This window comes from Oreochromis aureus, linkage group 3 (genome assembly GCF_013358895.1).
Source record: "Oreochromis aureus strain Israel breed Guangdong linkage group 3, ZZ_aureus, whole genome shotgun sequence".
In the NCBI taxonomy this organism is placed as follows: Eukaryota; Metazoa; Chordata; class Actinopteri; order Cichliformes; family Cichlidae; genus Oreochromis; species Oreochromis aureus.
In genome coordinates this window covers 18,532,196-18,559,102 of record NC_052944.1, presented here as the reverse complement: position 1 = coordinate 18,559,102, position 26,907 = coordinate 18,532,196, and the positions used below count along the sequence as shown (strand labels likewise).

At 42.0% G+C, this 26,907-nt stretch overlaps 1 protein-coding gene and 1 long non-coding RNA gene across 11 annotated transcripts in view; one reads left to right on the top strand and one right to left on the bottom strand.

Moving 5' to 3' along the window:
• The window catches only part of LOC116333174 (adhesion G protein-coupled receptor L3-like), a 260,507-nt gene that overhangs the window by 15,582 nt on the left and 218,018 nt on the right, over positions 1-26,907 (bottom strand). For all 9 annotated transcript variants that reach the window (XM_039609515.1, XM_039609509.1, XM_039609512.1 and 6 more), the window contains 5 exons: positions 21,999-22,208; positions 19,096-19,316; positions 12,792-12,858; positions 10,868-10,959; positions 82-250 (listed from right to left, as the gene is read on the bottom strand). In XM_039609515.1, coding sequence (XP_039465449.1) covers positions 82-250; positions 10,868-10,959; positions 12,792-12,858; positions 19,096-19,316; positions 21,999-22,208 — 759 coding nt within the window. The remainder of the gene's footprint in view (positions 1-81; positions 251-10,867; positions 10,960-12,791; positions 12,859-19,095; positions 19,317-21,998; positions 22,209-26,907) is intronic.
• Positions 27-26,907, top strand: part of LOC120438913 — a 79,687-nt gene continuing 52,806 nt past the window's right edge. For both annotated transcript variants that reach the window (XR_005612249.1, XR_005612248.1), the window contains exon 1: positions 27-150. This is a non-coding gene — a long non-coding RNA (uncharacterized LOC120438913). The remainder of the gene's footprint in view (positions 151-26,907) is intronic.

Below are 26,907 nucleotides of genomic sequence, written 5' to 3'. Positions count from 1 at the left end.
AAATCAATTCCAATGTGCATGCGGTTAATTAATGTGACACCGTGCTATTTTCTGGATACGGGAGAGAACGCAAATGCCGACCTTCTTCTGCAGCACACAGTGGAAGATGAAGATGAACATTCCCTGCAGGGAGTTGAAGATAGTGAAGAGGTAGGCCATCACCACCGTGCTCTCGTTGACGTACATGAGGCCGAAAGCCCAGGTTAGGCCCAGCAGACATAGCAAGGCGATGGCGCCGATCACCCAAGATCTGAAATGTAAGCAAATAGCCATTTGATGAATAATTAATAAAAGCTGTCGTTTCAGGAGAAGGAACATAAACTGCACCAAGGATATTAGGTCTTAAAGCAATAAGGTACAACTTTAACTGTAAGGTCTGGAAATGAAGAACCTGCTTAATCCACAATTATAAATAAAGTTTGAAATGAACAGGGAAAGGAAACTGATGATAAATGAGAATGATTTTTTTCCCTTTTAGTCTTTATCTACTCTTTATTTTTACACTTGCACTCTTTCAAACAAAAAGAAAAGCCTTTGATCGTCCCACAAAAAATAAGTGCAGTCTATATGTGTGGGCGACCAGTAAATACAGTCCTCGTTTCCAGGAAAAGAAAATTCATTAGTATATTACATGTTGGATTCTAGTGCCTGAGCTGAGTGTCTTGTAAAATCTTACTCAAGCAGAAGGTTTATCTGAAACAAATGCCCTTGAGATTACAAAGTCTATTAAGAGTAAGGGCTCTATCTTTGTGCTGGTGCACTGCGCAGAGAAGTGGCAATTTTTTTTCCCTTCACCTGAACCCTTTTGTATTCTGGTGACCCCTCTGGCGAGATGTAGGTAAGTGTTTAATCACATTAATACACGATTCTTGTCAGAACGTGTCGTCTACCCTTACATGTACAGTATCCATGTGGCGCGCTTAGTCAATTCTTAATTATCCACACCAGAAACATCATGTTGTGGTTACTAAAGACTGCACATACAGCACCAGACTGACTAAACCAACTCTTGTGCACATTCATTTTTGGTTTTATCAGGATTCTACATCATACAGATTAGCTGGGCTGTTATAGTTACATTTCTTGCAAGTGTTATTGGTTTTATGCTTTTAATGTGAAGAGCTCTTTTTCTTAACAGCAACATTTAAATTCATGTTGATGTGATATTTCTTTATTTTTAGCAATTATTTATAATATTATTGAATGCTGGGCATGTATACATAAATAAGACTTTCATATTTTCTGAGCTGCGGTTTCTGCAAACTGTAATTCCAGTCACCAAATCTGTTTTCTTGTTGCTAATGTGCTCATTTGATCTGGTTTTGAAAATTATATCATTTTGGATCAAGAAATGTTATAAGAGTGAACTGATAATCTCTGCTGGTCATCTTTTTGCTTATGGTATCTTGAGCTTTCCATTTGTTTTAGCCATTGCCTTTATGTAGCTATTTTAACTGTTTTAATTTAGCTAGGTTATGAAGCTTAGCTTAGTTATTTTTAGCAATTTATTTTAAACATATATTCATTATTATCGAACTGCTTCAACCTTTTATTCAGCTTTTGCCATTACTTAAGCTTTATATTTCAACTTTTTATTGATTACTTTTAGCTACCTATCAGTTACTTTCAGAAAATTAGTTCTTCCATACCATCACTATTCTTAGCTAACTAGTTAGCCATTAATTTTTATGGTTACTTTTAGCTATCATTAAATTGTTTTATACAAAAATCTTATAGTAGAATTCCATCTTTCACTTTTAGTTTTTCAGGTGCTTAATAGTTACTTTCATTCATCACTCACTTTTTTAGCCACTTTTAGCTAGTTTTCAGGTTTAGCTTTTAGCTAGCTAGTTTATTCATTGTTTCACATTGCCTCTAAACACATGTAATTTGTCATTAATTCCTATGTGTTGCTTTTTCTTCCTGTAATAATCTTTTTGAATGTCCTCACTAAGCGCCTTGGGTTCGACGCCCAGCCCTTCAATTCAAACTTTGATTTGTGCCCTGATTGTTCCTTTTTGTTCTGGATGTAGATAAAGGGAAGATGGGTGTATGGTATTTACACTACAGTACTAACATTTCTATACAGTGCGCTGTAACAATACAGGTGCCATTTAAAACTAATCTTGCTTGTCTCATCTGTAGGCTATGTATATCTAAGATCAGAGTACTTTGTGCACACTAATGTGGCCTTCAATGTGACTGAGTGCTCTACTATAAATCATGTTAATGATTCAGGGAGGCAGCCAGATGGATTTGGGTGCTGATTTGTTCATGGTGGAGTAAATGAAAGATGGCATTATGAGAAAAAAGGGCCATTCCAATTTTGTCTTACTTGATCTTAGGTTCATAATCCTGATAGCTGAGCCATATAATGAGAATAAAATAAATTAGAGAACAGACAGATATGAATCAAATCATGTATTAAAGCAATGCAGAGGTAAAATAAATAAATAAAGACGTGGCAATAAATCCAGTGTACAAATTTAGAAATGAAGATGGAAACAACACAACGAGAAGGACGATGGCTTGCTTGCCTGTATGGGATTAATGCTACCCTGCATTAATCCCATACATTTCCACATTTCCACATTTTGGAAGCGGATTTGTTAGTGATTTACAGGTGTTAACAATAATTATCTCTTTTGCATAGGTATCTAGTTCCCTTCATAAATGCTGGCAGACCTTCACATTTAAGCAGTTATAAATGGGCCAGGTGCGCAGCGAAATAAATGATTTATGAATTCACCAGGGCAACCATTAAACATAATTTTCCCAGGGCTGTCTTAATGACCTGGTGGGAAAGGTACTTTATCAAGGCGATTGCCCCCAGATTGGACACAGAAACACAGGCAATGGACACACACAAAAAAAAAGAACAAAATATTGTCCTCTAACTAGTGGGAGTTTTGTTGGAAGGATAGCGGATGATAGAGACAAAAGAGGTCATAAGAAATGCGTTGAGAGGACAGGATATGAAGAGGGTACGACTCATATCAGCACGGCACGGCTTATCTTCTTCTGGAGTTATCAGATAAAAATATGAGGATGATTTTGAGGGCTGCATAGTAGGAGCCTCGAGGCAAAACTTCTGAGACTGCATTACAGTCGCTGAAAAGCATAACAGCTCACTTACAAATGAAGCGGGTGCATTTCAGCTTTTTTTCCCCTCCTATCAGAACTGTTGCCTGAAAGCTACTAATACAATATCACTTACTGATCCGCTCATATTCTCAGCATCATTAACTTCACAATAGTTTATGTAAAGTATATTTGACAAAGCTAATTGTGTCATAAAGAAATAATTGTAATTAAATGCTTTAAATACATTTTAGAGTGTCAAATTTAGCATTTTAGCAATTTATGCACTTTAGCTCAATTGTGCTCGTCACAAAGCCCGTGCAAAGGCCCCGTATGAATATATAATACATATACTGAGTGCTGTAGTAGACAGCTTTCAGCACTCCCCCTCCAAAAAAAGGTTTGATCGTACTAATTGTTGCCAAAAGGGGGCAATTTTAAGCAGAGAACTATTTCAGACTGTGACATCAAATTACCTATTTCCCTCCAAATGACTTAATTTGCAGAGGTGCCATTCATTGCAATGTCACAGATCATTTATGTATGAGATTGCAATTGGTCAATTCAATTTGTTTTAAATCTACATAAAGTCATTTCATAGGCTCTTTCTGGGAGAGGAAAAAAGAAGTGCCGTGATCAGGCCAACAGGGGTGTTAATTATTTAACCAAAGGTATGCTCTAAATGCAAATCACCCCAAAAATGTTCAAGACATCAATAGCGCAAAGATTTTGATGACGGCACAGACATTTTTTTATCTTTTACATCACAGCATTAGCATATTTCATTTGAAGCTCCTTATCTGAATTGGGAGGACTCTATGCTAAGCTAAAAATGTTCAGTCCATCATCTTCTAAGAAGGCTCCATTCAGGAGTAAGTTTGGTATTCAAAGTTAGAACGGTGCAAAAGTCACGCTGCAATCCATGAATCACGGGGCAGCGGCAGCCACTGTCTCGATTACGGGGTGAGGAGGGGAAAAAACCCACATCAAACACAATATCAATTCTGTTCTACTCCCTCTGCTGAGAAATGTTGCATCTTACCAGTGCCATTCTACAATAACACATCCATCATAATAACGGTAGCTAAAATGAAGAGGGGGGGGGAAGGAAAAATAGAAGATGAGAAACAGAAAGATGTTAAAGATAAACACGGCATAAGATAAAAAGGCAGGATGTGAGTGCTAATCAAAAAAAAAGAAAAGCAAAGAGGGAGAAAGAGATACTCGGTGAAACAGAGATGAAACATTCATATTAAAACAAGGCAGTATGATGAAATCTGAACAAAAAACATGACATCAGGCCATAAAGAGGAACCAAATAGCAGGAAGATGAAACAAAAGAAGGCATAGCTCATTAAGCTAGGCTAAATTGACTTAATTAACCAATGCTATCATGATCATCAAACCGGCTCACCTTGATAGATCATTAAAGGTAAAAAAGCATTGGATTTGAAAAGATCAGCACTGTATATGAAAGCCCACAGTACCCTACATCTAATTCCAGTTTTCTGTGTGTGTTCGTAGCGTTTCCTAATGGATGTTGGTGTAAAACCCTCATCAGATGAATGACGGCTGACAAAAAGCTGTACAGATCCGTCCCTTTTCTTTACAAACGGCCAACACTGCGGAGTGTTTTTGAGTCGGTAAGACTTGGGTTGAGGAGGTCAGTGGGTTGCTACATTTAGGAGAGCGCAGTGTTATAAATCACGTGACACTTAGAACCACAGCAATCAATATTTTTCCTGCAGAACCAACTACACAGTGTATCTGAACTCTGGAAAAATGGCCGATGTACATAAGTGGACACAAAATATGCCGGAGTCTTACCGAGTAGTAAGAAGTTACCTATTGCAAACTTTAAGATGAACTAAATCACACTGAACCATTTGTTGTATTTAATTTTTAAACCATTTCTGATCGGTGTCATAGTCAGCGATGTACTTGCTGGTAATCAGCAATCCATTTCCACGCTGAGCAGTCTAGGCACAGGGTCTGTGTGGGCAGCAGGTGTCCTGCTTGTAGTTCTCCAAATATCTGAAACATGGCACATTTGTGCTTCATAGTAGATGTTCGAGATTGTGTAAGGAGAGACACACGGCCATACTACGCATATGTCTTGGTGTGAACGTGCAGCAAATGTGCAGAATCTATTGTTTAAGCATGTCGGTTTCTCAAAGCAGATCTGCTTGTGAGCAGAACACATACTGTGAGCCTACTCCCAACACTCTTCATAAGATTGGGAGGACAGAAAGAGGCCATATGTTACAACGTTTAAAAGTGAGCTGCCAACGCAAATAACAAGAAAATCCTGAAATACTTGGAGAAATGAGGTGGCACTGATTGGCTTTCACCATGAAGCCGCTGCAGGAGGTGTCAAGTTTGGATTAAGTATAGAAACCTCGTTATAGCTTTGACAAAGGATTGCAGAATAAAGAGAAAAGAACACGGTTAGGCTTACTTAGGCGAACATGCATTAGGCTGCACCAGCAACTTAATTTTGCATTACTAGATGCACTATTAAACTTACCCTGTGACACCGCTCATTGGAAATAATTCCCCTAACTCTAACAGCACTGTGTAATAGTTTTAGCAAAGCAAATGATATATCAAACCTAACAACAATACTTAAATGTGGAATTCTGCGAATGCACGAGGAATTATACGTACATAGAGTCGGTGCTACTGAAGGTGTTAGAAATCCAGTTACGCTATAACAGCACAATTATTTGAGACTAATGAATTAATGGACAGATTTATTAGGCAGTGATGTCAATGATATTCAGTGACTTGCAAAATAACAGTAATGCAAAGTGAGTGGGTCCACAGTTAACTTTTCCCAGTTTTGAGATGAGTAATTGAAGGAAGAATCCATTAAGGGTGGTAAACACAAATCCATTAGCTGGTGAGAGGTTGCAAGACGGTGCTTGCTATTGCTAGGCGAAACTGGTCACATGGTGCTGCGCTGAAAACCTCCTTGTGATTGCTTTAGCTGCTAGCACATATCCGTGGTCGCCTGAAGTTTGTATTGTAGACGGTTAATGGTCTGCAAACACTCAGATATGATACTACGTGGTTATAAAAAGTGGAAGGCAAACTTCCTTCAAAAGTAAAAGTTGTGTCTCAGGCAACCGCAGCAATCTCCGAGTGACCAAACCAAAATCACAAGGAGGTTTTTGGTGCAATACCCTCTTTGTGGCTAATCTCAAACAGTGACAGCCAGCAACGACTCACCAAACCATCAGGGAATACACGCCGCCTCTGTAGCCTAAGCTAGTTGAGACTGGGATGTCCATTAGCAAACAACTGTCAGCTACAAAGCTATGTGCTACAAGCAGATCACTTCCAACTTGGAATGGGGCTTTACTCTTCACTCTTAACCAAGCTTAGTACTGATAGCTTAGCATAACTAAGTAGGGTAGCTTGTTAACCTTAGCAGATATGTTAGCTAAACAATAGAGTTAAATCCACTGAAAATAGTAACTTCAATAAGTCCTCATAGCATGTAGCAGCCCATGTTTGACATTGCCTTTTAATGCAAAACACCAGAATAAGACTGCTGAGGTTAAACGTAGGAGGAACTGATGTAGGGTAACAGTCGGGAAACACAGCTTCAAATCTAGGCAAATAATTTGCTTCGCAGAGTTCACAAAACTAGTCAAAGCTCATTATTGTCCAGGTTACAATTTTTGGCACCGCTAAGAAGCAGCATATAAAAACCACAGCTCTGAGAAATCCTGTAGTGAATCTGTGATATGAAAGCACATTGGCACACTAGGGTCTGACGTGGCGGAACCAAAGGCTGCCGTATCAAGCCTGCTGAAGATTGTTTTGTTTTGTTTTCTTTTCCTTTTTTCTTTTTTAAATGTGTGTATCACTTGGTTGAGAGGAGCAGGGCAGACGGGGGCCACTGTGCTGAGACAACCGGTGATGTGATGCCATGAAAAAACCGCCACAACACGGCCATAAAGCAGACTAATGTGTCCAGAGTGGCTTAAAAAAAAAAGCGAGGCAGACAGCAAAAACAGAGCAGAGACCCTTATCCATCATAGCATACAGGCAGCAAAACAACTTTACACCATCTGTGCAAAGAGCCTGCCCTGACACCAGGTAGCTGGAGCTTACGTCAAAGGCAATGACCGAAAATGCTATGTCACCCTACAGTGTAAATACAGAAACTTTCTGTGTGCGCATCAAACTTCTACAATCAAGTAATGAAATAATGCACCTAATGACAAATGAGACTAAAACATGTAAACACTACAGCAAACTACGGACTATTATTTTTGAGAAACCAGTGCACACTGACACAAGAGCATGTGCCAACAGGGATGGGTGTCTTTTTACTATTTATATATACATATATATGAATTATGAGTTCATACAGACAGACTCTTTTGTGGCAAACATAATTACTGCGTGCAACACAAACACACACTAACAGTGTTGTAATCTCAGGCAGTAGCAGCAGTGGCCCTCATCTATCCTCTGGCGCCATGTGAACGCATGCAGTTTGATAACCATGGAGGAGCCCGAAGGGAAACAGGAGGGGAGGTCTGATGTTAGGGACGTTAGACATTTTTCAAGTTTACTTTTGGTCATGCTGTTGGCTCATTGGTTAATACATCTTAATAATTTATTACGTCTCTTTTGCAAAATATCCTTTTATTCAATTTTCACCAGGCTTTTTTTTCTCAACACAAATTAAGCATGCACCTTACAGGACAACTTGGCATGTAAGGTCTATTCAAGAAAGAAGTCATAACCGCCCAATGCAGCCTCAGGTTATTATACAACGTGATTCATTAGCATAAAGCTTTAGACATGTTGCAGGTTGGTTTTTTTAATGTATTGTGCTTTGTTTGCTTGTGTGCTTATCCATAATCATAGAGCATGTGTTGTTTTCAATGGGGCAGGAGCTGCTACATGGCAGTGCAGCGTTAGCATACAGGACCGTATCTGATAAGACTGCCAACACTACACCGGTAATACCAACTTGTAGCCTGGTCACCTGGTCACAAATGTTCCCTTTCAAAAACATGTTTTGATTATGATTAAATACATCCCCAACACACAGCTGTGTTATGTATGCAATCTCAGTTGTAGTTAACTGCTTGTTATTACGGCCGACTGTTGTCTCGGAACAGATCAGGCAGTACTTTGAGCTTGGCACTAGCTTAATTGCATGCATGAGCATCAGTCTCAAAAGAGAATAACTGCAGGTGGATCAATAAATTGGCTGTGTTCTCAAAAAATACAGGCGTGTCCTCATTGGAAAAACCACACACAAAAAGTGTTTGTGCTCTTGGTGTGATACTTGTTTATTTGCTCTTTTGTACTGTGTGTCTGCTCCTGATCTCCCCAATTTCATCGTTTCCAAGCACTCGAGCTCCTCCTTAAAAGACTATCTCATTATTTCACTACAGCATATACAGCTATGGTAAAAAGATAGTGCAGGCTAAACAACAACATGACATATTGCACTGTGACATTATTTATTTAGCAAAAACTAAGTCATATTGCAGAAGCAGTGTGTGAAAAGCGAAACACACCCCGTGATTCAATATCTTAGAGAGCTAAGTTTAGCAGCAATAACTTGAAGCAATCATTTCCTGTGTGACTTTATCAGCCTCTCACACCATTGTGAAAGAGTTTTTTAGTTTTACAGAATTGCTTCAGTTCATTGAAATTTGAAGGCATTTGGGGAGGACCTTAAGAGGACTGTTGAGTGTTGAGGTCTGGACTTTACTGGAGTTTTTCCCCCCTTTTCAGCCGTTCTGTTGCAGTCATACCATGACACTTTGGTATACAGAGAACTTCATGGTTGACTCAATGAATGCAAGGTTTCCAGGTCCCGTGGCTGCAAAACAAGCTCAAATCATTACCGCTCCACCACCGTGCTTGACAGCTGGTATGTTTGTGCTTATACTCTGTATTTGGTTTCCTCCACATGTGGTGCTGTGCATTTTGGCCACACAGCTCCACTTTGGTCTCATTTGTCCAAATCAAGAAGAGGTTTCCTCTTAATAACCTGGGTAACCATTCCAAAAAAAGTCTTTTTATAATTGCCCTGTAATGAATTTCAACATTTAACATGCAAACTAAGAGTTTTTACAATTTCTGTGAGCATTGCACGGTCTGACCTTAGTGTATTTGCTGTCCGCTCCTGGAAAGATTGGCAAGTATGTTTAATGTTTCACTTCCATAAGCTTTCTCATGGAATGATGAACTTGATGATTAAACACTCCCGAGGTTAATGGGCAGCAAAAATCACTCCTCTAAGATCACTGCTGATGTCTTTCTTTCTTGACGTTGTGTTAACGTAAACCTGAATGCTCCAGAGCAGCAAAACTTCAGCTTTCACAGAGGTGCTCACACTTGGTGATGATCAGTTAATCCAGCGCATTTGATCTTAATCCATAGAAAAGGTGTAAAAAACTAAAGGCTATACTTTAGGTTTTCACACCTTTTACACATTTTGGCTTTATTAAATAAAAAATGATAATATGTCATGTTTTGGTGCATCTGATACCTCCGTGTAGGTGTTTTGCATTAATCATAACAATTAATGTCGGTCCAGGTTCAGCATTGCATGTGACCGATGTGCACTCAGGACGAAAAATCCCCAAAACGGGCTGGTTAGGGTCAAGGTTAGGGTTGGGGGTTAGGATGTGATCGTGTTTAGGGTTATGCTAATGGGGTTGGGGTTAAGGTTTGGTGTGTTAGTGTTTCCACGTCGCAAAACTATGACATCACAACAACGTGACTGGTCATTTGCAATGTTGAACCTGGACCAACATTAGCTTTGATGATCCAGGAACAACACCAACGCAGAGATATCAGATCATGCATCTTATTTTATGTTTTATCTGAGGTTGTATTTAACTAATGCAATGATTAGATTACTTGTGATTATGTCCTGATATGTAGAAGTTGAAAGTGGGTGTGCTTTTTAAACATGTCCGTATGCACAACTACTGAAAGTAACAAATACAGTGACTTTGTCCTATAGTAAAGACATTTTATATCATATTTGAATAGAAATATTTTTCCATCTTGGCCCCAGTTGCCTTTGCAACAGCGTCATTTATCTCACCTGCAGACTAAGTGTTTTACCAGCAAAGAAAATCTTCACCTTTGTTATAGTCATAATTGTCCCAGAAGCTTTTACATTATCTGAAAGCAGCCAGGCATAAGAGGATAAACAGACTGAAACACACATAACGCACACACAAAATGAATATTCATCTACGGCGTGTTGACACCAAGATAACACCGGGTCGGGCCTGTCAGATTGTCTCCTGGCCTTTTCCTGTGCAGACAACAGTTTTCTTCAGATAATGATGGAGACGCAGCAGAATACCTGTTTGATTTTAACCCCATCTGACACAACCTTTCAGTGTAATGGGAGGTGCTTACCTTGTAAGCTCAGACGTCCGCACCCTTGGGTTGGGTGTTTGCAACCTTAAGTGCTTTTAATGAGGTTTTGAAATATCAAAAGGTGGAGGCAAGGCAAAGGGAACTGCTCGGAAACAGAGCCTTGAATACAGAGTACCACACAAAAGTTGCTCTTTAACCAGGGGTTCATTAAAGCGAAGGAAACAGGTGGAAAAAGTCAACTCGAGGCGACTCATACGAGACACAATCGAGCCGTCGGTGAAAAAGCGCGTTTGGTCGGAAGCGAGCCGAGCACGCTCATATGGAAACATTCTTTCCCTCCCGTAAAAAAACAAGCAGTGCTATTTCTGGGAGACTCTAATGGATATCTGGGTGATCTGAGTGCTCTTACTTGATGTTGTCCAGGCAACCAGAGTCTGGTTTCAAGATGGCTGTGTGATGGAACATCTTGTAGAGAGCGATGCCCAGGAAGATCACGTTGAGCTGGAAGAGAGAAACAGACGGATTTTTACGGGGGCAAGGAGAAGGGAAAGCGAGAGAAGAATGGGAACAAAGCCTGTGTGTTTCCTGTTACAGGTCCATTCATTTTAAATCAGGGCACTTTGTAGCACAAAGCTGGAACAGTGCGGCCAGACTCGGTTTCCCACTTTGCCAAACAGAGCGCAAAATCCTATGAAACCTCTATCGGACTAAACAGGGACCGGTGAGACGAGGCAGCTGCACAGTTGCACGGCGGAGCCTTTCATCTGACTTATTCACACTTGTCTCATCATATTCACACTTACAGGCAGCCATGGGGAATTACCGTCCTTTCCTCTTTGCATCTGGAAAAATAAATAAATGAAATTTGTGCAAACAAGAAAACTTTGAGCCTTTACGGCATCGCAAGCCGCGGCAGACTTCAGTGGTTATTCTTACTTCCTGTTTATCCTGTTTCTGTTCAAAAAGCAGACAAGTAAATAAAACTTAAAAAGAAAGTCAAGCACATCTCAGCGAGTTGAACTTTTGCTCCCGTGTTTGTCAAACACGCTGTAATTACAGAGGGAAATTAATTGGCGGTCTTATATCCGACTGCTCGAAATATTGAAAAAAAACAACTTACATTACGCAGACCCACTCTGGTCTGTCTCTTTAGTCGCATTTTCTCTGTTGAGTCAGTTAGAACAATAATAAGAAAATGAGTCAGTTCTGGTCATGGGGGTTTGCTCAGAATGGCTCCCTCCAAATTACAGCAATTAGGTGGATTTCATTGACGATTTGCAGGTAGCGTTCAAGCTAACGTAAGACGGCGAGAATTAAAAATTGCACCTTTGTCCAAACACTCGCCAAATTTTCAGGGGCAGAACTGGAACCGAGCCGCGGCCTTCTCTCCAACGAGATGGATATTCTTGTTTGTAAATCGGAGAGAGAAAGGAGTGAGTCATGAGGCACGCAGAGATGCATTGTGAATGATTACGCCAAACTGGAGCGTGAAAGTGAATTATGCATGTTTGGATTTGACAGCCAGATCGCGGCTGGGCAGCGAGAGATGCATTTCTCGGGAAATAATCCTATTGGACAAGCATATTGTGACTTCTTTTTTTTTTTTCCTTTGTTGTTAAAGATATCTATAAGTTTTGTGCCAATGCCGGATATTTAGCATCATGGCTGACTGGTGTTTTTGGAAAATTAGGAGCGCATCTCCTGGTGACAAAGCAGTATTTTAGTGCTCGGCATTAGTGTAAATACTGAGATGAATGCGGGTCTTACATCAGATTTGGATCAATAAATGAGCTGTTTTATTGGGAGAAAATGAGGGCCTGTCCTAGTTGGGAAAGGCACAAAAAGCGTGTGTGTGCTTGCATACCACATACTGTAGGCATCTACGTCCGGGGCTGAGTGTGTGCCTGCGAGGAAGAGATGGTTGGGGAAAAAAAGGTAGTGGAGTAGGACTTGGAACGGGAACAAAATCAATCATAATCGCAGTGCGGATTACTCCAGCGCTGCATACTGAGCAGAGTTCGCTCTCTTTGTCCCTCTCTCTCTATCGCTCTGTATCTCACTCCCCCCACTCCCCCCCAAAATTGTCTCAGTCGGCGACTGCGGCAGGGTGACAAACTCCAATATATTCTCTACACCCCTCATTCGTTTTTCTGGACGGCTCCGTGCCCGGCGGTGGCATGTATGCTCAACAGGGCAGAGAGAAGAGGGCGATGGGAGCTAGGAAAAAAAAATTAAAAAGGGATCTCTGTGGACCATTTAAGCGACGACCCGCAGGCTAAGTAGGGTTAATGAGCAGAGGGGGGGGAGAGGTAAGGAGGGTTCGTGACGCTTACCATAATTATCAAGGTTGCTGGTCCTATGAAACTCCAAATGAAGTAGGTGTCCAGGCGAAGCCAGCAACTGAAAGAGACAGAAATAAGGTGAGCGGTGAGGGGGATTTGAAGTAAGAGAGAGGACGGGTGAATATGAGTTGAGTGGGCGGTTGGGGGGGATTTGAGGTTATAGCGCTATGCTCCTGCGCAGAGGATATACATCAAGTGGGAGTCTGAGAGTGACACAGAGGAATGGGTACTTCAAATCACAGATTGCCGCAAGTGGCCTAAAGAATTATGAGCACTGGAATTTGGAGGAAAGGGGAGCTTTCAGTGCCAGTGACAGCCATAAAGACGTCCTTTCATTGCCAAAACATGCAAAGAGAGAAAAGTCACGAACACGTTATGGATAAACCCACGAAGGAAGGCTGGAAACAAGCAGAGTTTAGTTCTTTTCTTGTTCCACTTTGATTAAATCGCCATTAAGGATGATAATATATGGAGATTCAATTAGTTCTCAATTGAATCCTAACTGTATCACTCCAAAGGAATTGGATTGACCTTGACCCCGACAGACACGGCCGCACGCACGGTCCTTAAGCTCTCAACAAAGTGCCTTACGTGTTCGTGTTAAACCGCGGCGACTCCGTGCAGGACTGTTATAATTATGTCAATAATGAGATAAAGCTCTTTCCCGACCTCACACTTCACATCAAAACATTGCGGGAAGTCAATTCTCCTCTCGGCTGAAGAAAACCAAACACGGAGCGGGAGCAGGAGGTGACGGCGCTCCTTAAAAATGGCAAAAGAAAAGATACAGGGAAAAAAAAAGAAAGTGATTCATGACCTGTGGTTGAATTATTAATCTTTTAATCTCCGCCGCAGCAGCAGATAGACGGCTCCATTTTTGGCCACTGCAAAATTACAGTCCATACAGCACTGTTGTCATTCGGGCTGACGGGGAGGGGAAAATGGAAGCGGCGGAGAATTCGCTTCAATTCCGTTGAAGTTGGAGGTGAAAAATACATTTGAAAAAATGTGTTTTTGTTTTCTTATATGGAGCGAAGGAGATGTCAAAGTCCATTTTTATTTTTTCACCCGAAACCCCCCCCAAATTGAGCATCTACAGTATTTACAGCAGTGCCCACAGACTTAGCTGCCACTTTGTGTGCATTTCTTTTTTTTTTCCTGTCTGAAAAAAATGAAATAAATATATTCGCAGACAATACTTTGAAACGAGAGAAAATACTGTATAACAAGTGACAGGACAAAAATCGACTGCTCCTTTGCTATTACCGGGACTTGATATGTCTCCCCTTCGCTCGTATCAATGGATGCGACGAGGCATCACAGAAAAACACATATGGACAGATAAAGCGGCGAGCAAACAAAAGCCCAACAACACACGGAGAACTCTGGCAGCTCATCAAAGCGCACGCTCTGAATGACTCTGTTATAAATTAAACTGAAGCTTCCATTGTTCCTCTCGCCTTCTTCTTCTTCAGATCATAGAAAGATTTAAAGACTCGGTAGGCGGCAGGAGCTGCAGGCTGTCATTTTGTTTTTTTGTTTTTTCTTCCCTTTCCTCCTCTTACCTATCCTTCTCCACTTATGTCATGCTCGTGTTAGGCTTTTGGAGCAGTTTTATCTTCCCCTCCTGGTGTGCTAGTTTTTGCACTACTCCTACAGAAAGTGAGCAATAACAAACAAACACAAAAAAGTGCCGGTGCGTCATTAAAAAATAACCCATGTTCATGCCAACAGCCTGTTCTGTTGCCACGCCGTCCTTAGAGTCAAGGCCTTACTCTTATTCCCCGCAGCAGGGACGGTGAGCCAATGACCAAACAGGTGAGAAAAGGCATGTGAGATACGTAGGCTAAGAAGATGAGTCAAATCATCTCTTCAGTGTGAAGTTCTGCAGCACTTTTTGCCTCAAAGAGTGATCTTCAACTTTCTTTCAACAGACCTCCCACTGCGTCCAAATCACATGACCTACTTAAAATTAGCTTAACTAAAATAAGCAGCTGAGCTAAACTATGTACCAGTTCTGAATCCTAACAGTGCAGTTATGTAGTTTTTATATGCAATTTGATGCTTAGAGAAACCACAAAAACAGATAAAATCGACAAAATAACCAACACTTATGTTGCCTACGTTGTGGACACGTTACTCTAAATACTAAAGCAGCTCCTGACATATTTTAAGATTTGATAATGAAACCGTTAAACCAGGGGTGTCGAACTCCAGGCCTCGAGGGCCGGTGTCCTGCAGGTTTTAGATGTGTCCTTGATCCAACACAGCTGATTTAAATGGCTAAATGACCTCCTCAACATGTCTTGAAGTTCTCCAGAGGCCTGGTAATGAACTAATCTTTTGATTCAGGTGTGTTGGCCCAGGGTGAGATCTAAAGCCTGCAGGACACCGGCCCTCAAGGCTTGGAGTTTGAAACCCCTGCGTTAAACTATTTCAAATAATACATATAAAAACAAAACTGTTCTGAATCAGACAGAGTGTTATGTTTTAGATCATCTCAACAGATATTTGGGATTCAAATATTTGTTTTAATTTGATATTGAAGCGCACCGTTTGCTACCAATTGGTTGGTGTTAATGGGGTTAGCTTATTTTCAATTTGGTGCTACAAATTTAGGCCAGCAGTATCGAGCTATCAAGAGACTGACTTTTCTAATTTAAAAGAAAAGGTACCTGATGAAGACTTGCAATTTTCTTTGAGAAAAAAAGAATACAGAAACAGATATAGGAGAATTTACTTTGTGCCGTCAATGTTATGTAAGATGCCTTTGGCTGCAGATGGATTTGCATGTTTGCCACACGTTATACAGCGGATACCCTTCCTGATGCAACCCGCCCAATTATCTAGCCTTGGGATGGCAGTGGGAGTACATTAGCTTGCGACTCTCTGATTTTCAGATTTAAATCGCCGATCTTTTGCACGCAAGGCAAACGTATCATCTGCTACACCACGGAGCTTCTCGTATGGTCCATGTTAAGTACATATAACAAAGTCCGGACTTCTTTAAGTTGCTTGAAGATGTTTCACCTCTAATCCAAGAAGCTTCTTCAGTTCTAGGGTCAAATGGTGGAGAGTTGACCCGAGAACTGAAGAAGCTTCTCGGATGATAGGTGAAACGTCTTTAAGCAACCTAAAGAAGTCCAGACGCTTTTCTTTCCAAGCTCCTTAGACTACGATGACCTGGATGACTGAGGACCTTCACAGACTTAGCAAAGTCTAAATTCCAGTGCCATGGAAACGCTTCCAGATCCAATTCTAGGTAAGCTAGCCTCATGTACCTTTTTCACTGGCACCCTGACAGTGTTAATAACACATGTCTAAAAAAAATAAGCAGAAATAATTAATAATAAAGGCACTGGATTAGGCCATATTTGAGGTCGGATTAAACAGTTGAAGAAGACTCCACAAAGAGTCACGATGTGTAACCTTTTTCTGCACGTCCAATGGGATGAAAACGATTAACCAACTACTGTATGTAGATTACTGAATTACTTTAGCTAAGCACTGAGTCTACCCCTTAAATTTCGAGGTGGTCTGATGTATTACTTTCATTAAACTGGAGAAATTACACAGGCTCGTGTCCTTATTTGCTGACCAGTAAAGCAGCCACACTGGACGAGACGAGGGTTAACGTCTTGCTCAAGGGCACATTTGGAGAGTAATTGCTCAAGTAGCTGGATGGAAACCCTACTCAGATCAGCGTTTCCTTTTTAATCTTGGACAGCTAGAATTCAAAAGCTAGCTTGACCTTCAGGCTGCTGTAGCACTTTTTTTCATGTGTTGAGTTAATATGAATCACTCGAGACCGCTTCATTCATCTGCTTCGTGTGGGTCACCGCAACTTGTTGGATATCTCGACTCAAATGACACCACCCACGATAACGCCACCGCGGTACCAAAAATCAATTTGCAGCAGGACCACGCGCCGTCCCCCACCTCCTGATCTTCACCACGTGTCACGCCTCGTCCCTTCCCCTCATCCTTCAATGGCTTCGTATAATTGTTCCACCGGTGGCAGGCTTTAATTATTCACATGATGCCAAGGCTCAGGCGGTGGCAGCTATCGCCTCATCCATCACTAAGAACTATTGCTCCGCCAATCTACAAATGCGCCGTCTACCAGTTGCTTATGTGTGGAAGCCTATGTGTGCGAGCCGTTTATGATAAACATCAGAGAAGCAAACTGCTGATGCTGGTCTTCATTATTTTCAGATCGGTTTGAGATTAACTGAGAGGAATGGAGAGTGATCCTCCGCTTGGCACTGCTCTATAGACCGTGCTGCATTTCAGAGAGAAGAGCCAGGGAACCATATCTTCTGCAGCTCGTGTAGGAAAACACAAAACGGCAGTCTCTGTCACTCCTCATCATTTTGTTAATCTCCTCTCTCTCTGCCAGTCTCCATGTTCGCACTCCCTCTCTCCTCCCCGCTGAACCTTTTTCGTCCTCTTTGGTAATTTGCGCATGCTACAACGTTTAAGACGCCAACTACAACAGCTCGGCGTTTGCTCGGCTGAACTTTCCCAGAGTTAGCATTTTTCACTGTCAAAACAACGTCCATTCAGCAAAAAAAAAGGGGAAACGCACTCAGCTTAAGTAACAGCTGAAGGATGAGTGATAGCTATTGGAGTGTCATCTGTGGGATTATTAAAGCTCTTCAAACCAGCGCAAACACACACAAGGTGCTGGCAGTGTTTTTCATCACAGTCAGTCTCCTTATATAGCGCTTTCATCGTTTCTTCAGGTTAGTGTTAGCGCGGTATTGGATCCAACATGCCGCATGAACATGTGGAAATGTTCTATATTGTGGGTTTTCACCTAGAAAAAGTTGGGGGAGTCACAACAGATACAATAATTCACAAAAGGAACTGACAAAAAATGATGCATAGATAAAAAGAAATAAAAAAATATCCCAAAGCTTTGATCCTTGGTATAGAAAATTGGCTTTTGATGGAGCCTTCTTGATGGAAAAGCCATCAAGAAGATCAGAGGCCCTGATATAAGCATTTTGGCCAGCTTCATCTAGTTTTTTTTCTCTTCTCCTTTGGAGCCACAGATTTGGAAGAGAGGATGGAGTTAGCAGCTAAGGCTGCCAAGCTTGGTTAGCAAGCCATACCTGTTAATCAGTGCAAGTCAAAGACTTAAAATAACATTTCACTCACTTTTGGATGGGCTGTTAGTAGATTTAACTGTCCAGCAGGCTACATCTAAAAGGCTTCAAAAGCCAACAACACCAGAAAATATCTCTTTGTGTCTGTGCGGGGTTTCTCTGGGTGCCCCTGCCTCCTCTCACAATGGCAATGTTATTTATAAAGGGCATTAAATTATATGTAAACTCATATAATGTAAACTATGTAAAAGCTTGACACAGAAGATAAACATAAAAGCTACTGCATAACAGTTACTGAGTGCAGGCCTGTGTGAACAAGAAGGTCTGTATTTGAATGTTGGCAGAGGTGTAATTGATCTCAGGTCAGCAGCTTGTTTTAAAGAACAGGACCACTGATGGCCTGACAGGTCAAACAGCGAACTTCAAGAACGTAGTGGAGGGGCAGAGAAGTCCAAATACATGCAGTTACTGGGGTTTGGTTAACTGGTGATTCTAGATTGCATATAGGTTTGATTTTGAGTTGTCTGTCTCTGTGTGTTAGCCCTGCGACAGAGTGGCAGCTGGTCCAGGGCGTTCCCCGCCTCTCGCCCTATGACAGCTGGGATAGGTTCCATTGGATTGGCTTGGAGAAGCGGGAGAAACAAGAGGAGGATAGATGGAAATACTTACTGCACATGATATACACCCGTCATATTATGGAGGAAATTAGCTATAGAGCTCAAACCCATTTTGTGTATGATGTAAATGTCAAGTTCTGCATTTTATGGGTCGAGTAACTTTGGAAACAACACTTTTTGGCTTCATTTTTCAGCCCCAGAGGTTTTACGGCTTGGAAAACACCCACATCTGTCATGCCTCTAGTGTAAAAATGAGTCTTTGTAGTAAGAACTGCAGTAGTTTTAAAGCTTAACATTAAATAAAATTACAAAATATACTGATCTGGATGTGTAATGGGTTTTATTTTTATATTGATTTTATCCCCAGAGAGACCTGCAGAATATTGCACTCTCTTAGAAGCTGCCCATATACAATAAATGATTAAATCCAAGCAAGAGTATTTTCCATTATGGTCTTAAAAAGATGTCAAAATATTATCTTTGTGGGAATTTCATAAGGAAAGAAAATCCAATTCATCTGAAGAAATGTGACAGTTTTGCTCACACGCTCGCTCCACATGTACTCACACTCGATCAGTGCCGTAGCTGCGGTAGTCCACCGCAGCTGAAACGGCCACAATTAGCGCGGGGACCCCGTAGCCCACCAGATAGAAGTAGCGCCGCCGTGAGTGCTCGCTCTCAAACACCTCCACCAGCATGATGTAGAGCTGCACGCCCTCTAGGAACATCCACGTGAACGCTGCCAGGAAGAAGAAGTGGAGGAGGGCGGCGAAAACAGCACACGCAATCTGGGAAGGTTTAGTGGTGACAGAGAGAAAGAGAGAGCGGTAAATAGGGAATGGAAAAAACAAAACAAAAAAAAACAGACAAGCTTCACTCGCTTTTGGCTGTTTTACCAATTTCCTGAAAGATTTAAATGTCACGCTGCAAGGCACGGCAACTGTGGCAGGGTGTGCCGGCAACCGGGCAGCGTTTTTTGACCTCTCCGTGCTCGTACCTTTCTGACAATTAGCATTGCTAAGCTTTGTTTGGCTGAAGTGACTGGATGTTTGCCTGTGTGACTGGCAGAGGAAACGCTGCAGCTACTGAGCCCATGTGGTCTTGTTTGCTGCAGCTGGCATGGATGAAAGAGAGATATGAGGGAGTGAAGTCAGCAGTCCAAGAGCCATTTGAAGCAACGCTACGGCCAGGTACGAGCAGATAATGTGCTTCCAAACTTTCCGAGCTGACAGAAGGTGTGTCCGGACCAGATGTTGAAGGCATAGATTGTCATTCGCATGTATGCACACGCCCACGCGCTTCTTAACAATAATAAGATACAGTACTTACATGGACTCATCTAATTATTGGCACAGTTGACCATAACTAGCGTATTTTGTCACTGAAATGGATTCAATTAAATTACTAAAAGGTTGAGTGGACATTAATTGCAGTCCAGGAGAGCGATCTTACAGCTGAGCTGTGAATCATACCCATAAAATGTTATAGAAGCGGGGGGGGCTAAAAGCATTATCTTCAACTTCACAGGGAGTTAAGCTAAACTAGGAGGCTTATTTTAGTTCTGATAGTTTTAATGATATTTAAAGAGCAAAATATCAATGTGCTTTGAATGCTCGAGGCTAGAAAGTAAAGGCACTTCCTTTCTTTCTCTGCGAGACATAATTTTTCTGCACTTGTAACCCAGCCGTGAACTAGCATGGGAGGACGGGCTATTATGATATAAACAATGACAATAAATAGATCAAATTATTACAAAGACTGTTTGCAATAATGTGCATTCCAGTGTCTGTGCCCCAGGAACGCAAAGCTAACCGTGTACTCTGCCTCATTAGCAAGTAGAATTGCCGTGATTGCGAGAAGCTGTGGGAGGAAATTAAAAAAAAGGCCTCTGCCGACCTGTACACATGTAATGACTCTGCATTTGTCTCCCGTATGAGTGTCGAGCACAGACACACACACTTGAAGATGACTGTACAGTGACAGCAAGCCTCCACCTGCTACCCCAGCTGAGCTCTTGAGGAAAGTAATGCCATCCAAACTACAGTTATTATACTAGGAGGAGGTTTAGTGCATTGAACAGCTTAATCCAGATTAGTCTGAAGTGTTTGCAAATTGAAAAACTGCAACAGGAGGCTTGTTGTGGGGGTGAATGGATGAATTCACGCTGGCGAATGCATATAATATAACAGCGATCGAGATATGAGAATGTGACAGCGAGTTGGCAGGTGTTGCTGTGCGAGTATGTGAGTGCACTTTCAAGTATGTGTTTGCTTCGGCACAACCATAGGAGGGAACATTTGTTGAATAAGAAGCATCCGATTCTTTTATTTCGCTGTTTCGTCTCACCGAGCCCGGCAGAGGCTGAAGAGTCCGGGGCCACTGACACTCGCTGGGAAGCACCACTCACAGCACAGCAGGACACCAAAGGTTATATTTTCTCAAAGCATTTTAGGCTCTTAAAACTGGGAAGAAGATAGTGGACATACCTCACCGGCGATTCATCGAGGCAATTTAAATGCATCGCTCCGGTTTTACAGTAAAAAGAGTGGCTTTTAGCTGTTTGAATCACTTCTACCTGAATGCCTCCATGGACTAGGAGATGGCAGACACATTCGCATTTCTTTATGTAGTCTTCAGGAATAGTTCTCCAGGCTCCTTGAAGGTCAAAGCTCTTCTTTGGATGTTGTCTGCATTTCTTCTGTTGTCTGTCAAAATGATCCCACGCTGGTTCAATAATGTTGAGGTCCAGGCTATGGGGAGGCCAATCCATGACTGATAGCTGTATCAGTCATAGTTCCAGAGATAGTTCCAGTTTTTATCCAGGTATGCTTTTCCTGCATTGGCTGTGTTTTTAGAATCATTTCCAGATGATCCCAAAATCTTGGGATGCTTTCCAGATAGCATTTTAAGTTCCAGATGGATTTCTACATTCATAATTCTATTAGTTTTTTTATAAGATGCCTAACAACACTGACTGAAATCATAACAAAGCCCAGATCTTGTTTCACACATGCCTGTAGACATCTATGATACAAAACCTCTCCTGAAATCCTCAGGAGGGTCAGATGCATCTCTCAGGCCTTCTACATCAACTCGTCATCAACTGATAGTTTTTTTTAGGCCTGCCACTTCTTATTTTGGCCTGACCAAGTGGTGGAAAACCTTTAAATACCCTCAGAAAGTCAGGCGAAATATTGTTCAGAAATTAAGGGTGGGCTCAAGACCTTACAGTGTGAACTCTGGAAATTTGAACAGAATGATAATTGTGTACAAGATGAATAAAATCTTCCCACCATCACCCCAGCAGCTCGTTGGTCAGAATTCAACATCATTGCTCACTTATTACACAAAACATAACTATCGATTATTAACATTTTGAAATATCTTATATTGATCATTGATGCGCCCTAGCTTGCATTCTAACTGCGAGCACACGACAAAGTAATAAAGCAACATTGTGATAATCTTACCGGCTGGTCACCCCGATTTATCCCCACCAGAAAGAGGGACTCGGCAATGAACAGACTGATGCACAGGTTTTTATGGATGGTGTTGCGATCGCTCTGGAGGCCACGGAAGAAGCAGAAGGTGAAAAGGCTGATGAGCAGGCAGACCAGAGACAGGAGGATGCCAACCCAAGTAATGACGTCTAGAAGCATTTCGTGAACAGGGTCGATGTTCTGCAACAAAAGTGATGAGAGAAACCGGTCAACCAAGGCCAGTCCACTGCTGGTCATGTCATCAAAGAAAAAAACAACACAAAACAAAGAAATTCTGAGTTATTTTTCATCTTCTCGAGAAGCATTTTGATGTTTGACAAGACCGCTTCTTTTATATCGATATAAATTTTACTGGTAAAGGCAAGACAAAAAAAATCAGTGGTAAAAATAACAACAATAACCATGAATACCAGCGACAATCCTGAAGCTTTTATTTTCATTATTGTTTCGTGGGGTAAAGTGCATTCACTCCACCAGCCAATAAACCACTACCCACAAGCCACAGGTGGCAGAAATGAATCATGAATTAGTCAGTGTGAATCAATTTAAAATGCCCCCCTGTTGTTTCATTTTGGTCGGGCAACAAAGTGAAACAAAGTGAGCCGCGCAAAGGGCCACAGGTGTCTTAGACCAGCACAACAGGAATTCAATCAAACCACTACATGGTCAATGACTTTCACTGTTGCTTTTAGATAATTTTCCCTTTTCAGAAAGTAATTTGCCACCACAGCCAGTTTTGGGCACTAAAAAGCCGTTTGCTGACAGTAAATTTCAGGCTTTAGCGGTAGAGATAAGAATCAACAGTTATTCTCCTGTAGTCACGAAAGGGAATTTACATCAGCCCATAAAAGGCAAGTGCACATAAGTGATGATTGGACAGGAGTAGGAAAAGGCAAAGTCGACTAAAACAGCAGAATCTGCAGGATGAGTGGTCTCAGTTAGAACCCGACATGAGGAACCAAAAACCCCAAATAAACCGGTGATGACTCGAACACTTCTCAATAACGTCCCAACCATTGCATTTATTTAATTATTTCAGCATAGAGTCGGCTGTAACACCTAACACACTGAAACATTTAGCTGAAGGTTAGCTAAACGTAATGGACAAATGGCTAAAACAGCTAACGGTAGATGAACATCAACTTCTTTCATTCCAAACTCTGTTCACTGGCATTTCATTTCAATTATAACCATCTACTAAGAGTGAAAGCTAAATAATGTACCATTCAAAATCCCATTAAACAGACTCAATTGAAACATAATGGTCAGTGCTAATAAAAGCATGCTAACAAGGCCGATGGGCCTTGGAGCAATGTTGTGAGCCGTGGCTCGAAAGATACAGCATCTAACAAAGCCCGCATCAGTGATTTCCAGTGCAATCCCATCTGGAATCAGGAGAAGGAAAATGCCATTATTCTGATAACTCCGCTACCAGCGAGGAGAAGCAGACTTTCCAAAAACAGACACCATCTATATGTAAAGCGTGTGGTTCAGAGAGCAACATCTTGATTTAATAACTAAACATAATTACTGCATCAAAACATAACGATCAGCTACTGCGGCTTCCATATTTCCCGAAGGGATTGTCCTCTTTCTCGGGACTGCTGGGCATTGATTCAAAAATAAACAGAGGAGGGGGAGGGGATAAAGTGCAAGTTTGAAAGGTGGGCTGTTAATTTAAAAGAAATCTGCCAACCTCACGGCCGGCTGTCGTCCCTGACGGGGGTCAAAAAAATGTCTGGGTGGAACTTTTGAGTCTTGACTTAAGGATTACGTCTGAATGCAAATGAAGATCAAACGGGCATTATTTTAAATGTCACTTACATTTAAGGGCAGACGGTAAATTTGCATTGATGGGCTGTTAACAAGACCACAGCTAAAAACTAAGCCAACTGTGCAAGCACTGACATTGTATATAACCGCCTAGTTGTCTGTTATCAAAGGCTGTGCATACATACATTGGCCTGCAGCAACTAAACATACGACTTCAAGCTACAGCGCAGCAAGTAAATATTTGCATACACTGAGCAATCACCCTACAAGAGGCATATGCCTAATACGTCTCTCAGATGAGTCTCAAAATCAAACTTTTCGAGCACGGTCAGCAGAAGAGTTCGAGCCAGCATGGGGGTGACAGACCATCTTCTGAGTCAGGTAAGGCTGAGGAAGCTTAGGTGATGCAGAATCACAAAGAAGCCTTGTTTAGTAGCAGCTCAGCTAATACTAGCAGAGAGGGGAACAGATGCTGATCATTAACAGGCTCTGGTACAATAACAGCCGCAGTGCTCCTTGAGTCTGGGGAGAGCGCTCTTTTGATTTTCCTGCCTGATGAGCCGTTGTGTATATGTTGGAGGGGTGGATTGAGGGAGGAGGGGGGCTGGCAAGATGTTGTATAGATGAGATGTGTATGTGTGCGTGTGAAGCTAAGGCTGATTTCCTTATACTTTAGAAGGATGCTTATGCAGAAGGTGTCAACAGATGCCGATGTTTGCGCTTGCATGCTCTGCGGTGTGCGGTGCGTGTGACACATTAGTCTTGTTTTCAGCCCGACGTGCCACAGAGCCGTCGGTGCAGTGGGTGGTACCGGCCATGTTGCATTGCGAGAGGACCCCGAGGTCTCCTGGGCTAGCTGGCTGTGCAGCGACTGCAGCCTCTATCCATCACAATCTCACCTTCAATTGAAGAGGCGCCCAGTCAGAGAGAAAGAAACAGCAAAGAAAGAAGAAGAGAGAAAAGAGACAAAGCTATAGAAACAGAGAGTAGGAGCAGGGAATGTATCTACACCTGGGTGATGGATTTACTGCGGGATGATTTCTTTGTTCTGGGAGGTGGATGATGACTGAGACGTCGCCAAACACAATGTCTCTGCTGAAAAGTTCCTTTTACTGCAGGTGGAGGGGGGGTCTGCCCAGGCAGGGTGGCAAATGATGTGATCTACAGTGCCTCTGTGCCTAGCCTTACAACAACAAGCCGGCTTGATGGGACTCCATGTAAGGGTCTCTAAAGTGGGCAGACGTAATTTACTCTGAAATTTACTCACTGCGGCGCAAGGGCGGCCCGGTCGTACGGCGTCCATGTTACTTAGCAGGGCGACGCACATTTGTGCACATTCGATTTGTCCTCCAATGTTTTTCTGTCCCACATTTTTCTTTTATGTCTTAAACACACATGCTTTTTTCATTCCAGACAGACGGATGCGCACAACACAAAATAAGGTTTGTGGGAGCTCTAGCAGTGTTACAAGAAAGAACACACACAACAATGCATTGGTAATAAAGGCCGAGCCGTCTTAACTTGACGTCACATCACATGCGCTTAACTATGATGACATAATAAGGAGTGTTTCTTGTTCACTCACATTTTTTACCCTCTGTGTTTTTATACACCGCTTTGTATTTAATCATTAGTTATTATTCTTCTATGACACTTTTCCACAGTGTGTCTTGAGTCCTGTCTCCTTCCCCTCACTCCTAAACTAGTCGTGGCAGATAGCTGCCCCTCCCTGAGGCTGGTTTTTCTGGAGGTTTCCACCTGTTAAAAGGGAGTTCTTCCTTCCCAGTGTTGCCAAGTAATTGCTCAAAGGGTTTGCTTGATTTTTAGTTTTCTCTCTGTGTTATTTGCAGGGTCTTTACCTCACAATATAAAGTGCCCGGAAGGGACTGTGGTTGTGATTTTACGCTATATAAATAAAACTGAATTGAATCCTGTGTCAGAAGCCGGAAACCAGCCTCTGAAATGATGTGGAGGAGATAAGGAGCGGTGACAAGAGCAGAGTGTCAATCCTTCATACCTCAAATAACCGCTCTTACTGTGGGGCCACGAAGCCAATCCAATTAAAATGCATAAATCTCCCCATATGCCTCCAGAGCTGGGCTTTGACTCATGAAACGCAGTCAGGCAGGGCAGACAGTTGCGCTATGGGGTAGTAGCCCCACTGCGGGGAGTCATGTGACAAGTTCACCTACGGTATGACCAAGGATTTATGATCTGCACGGGGATGAGAAACAGTTGCGGAGAGGGCACATGAATCAGGGCTCTCGGCAAATTCGTCACATTTAAAAGGGCCGGGAGAGAGAGAGAGGGGGGAGAGATTCCGGCTCGCGTAGCGGGAGTTGACATTCAGCACATGCACCGAATGTCACACTGTGTTCTAGGCTACAATAACTATGATATAACGTCCAAGCGTGACTTTGAGTTGCTATGGAAGTTAACATGGTTTCTCTCCTCTCCATCTGCGCCTTAAACATAAATAGATTTATTTTGAACCACCGCTCTCTTGTACAGTGCTGTACCATACTTTCTTCGTTGCGCCATAAAATACACGGTGAACCTTGGCTGCATCATCATAGTTACTGTCTGATGGCGCAAGCATGGAGATGTTCTATAATGACAGTGATGAATGTTGCCTAAATATCACCCTCTCCATCATCCAGTGGGATGTGCCACTGATTTATACTTACTGGTCTGTTGGGAATAGTGGCACTTACTACTATCTCAATGGCTCACACGGGCTTATCTTAGCACATACATTTACTACGTAAATAATGGCCTACAGGTCTATATTCTTTGAGCTGGGGTGTTTAAGCCTATATTAAAAAGCTTCTGATTTTGCATTTACCACTAGCAAGCAGATGGTTTAAAAAAAGGAAAGAAAAACCAACTTAAGGTGAAGACTGGAAAGGAGCAATCTGCCTCTTAAGTCTGACGTCATTAGACTTTCTTTGGGTTCAAACTCTTCCCCGGTTCTGAAACTCAAACAGTGTGGTATCGCTGAGAGTTAAAACGGCTCAAAATCTTTTATCTTCAATAAAATGTTAAATGTGGCCGCTCTCCCAGTTGTTACAATTTAACATCCAGGCATCCACGAAAAAAAGGACTC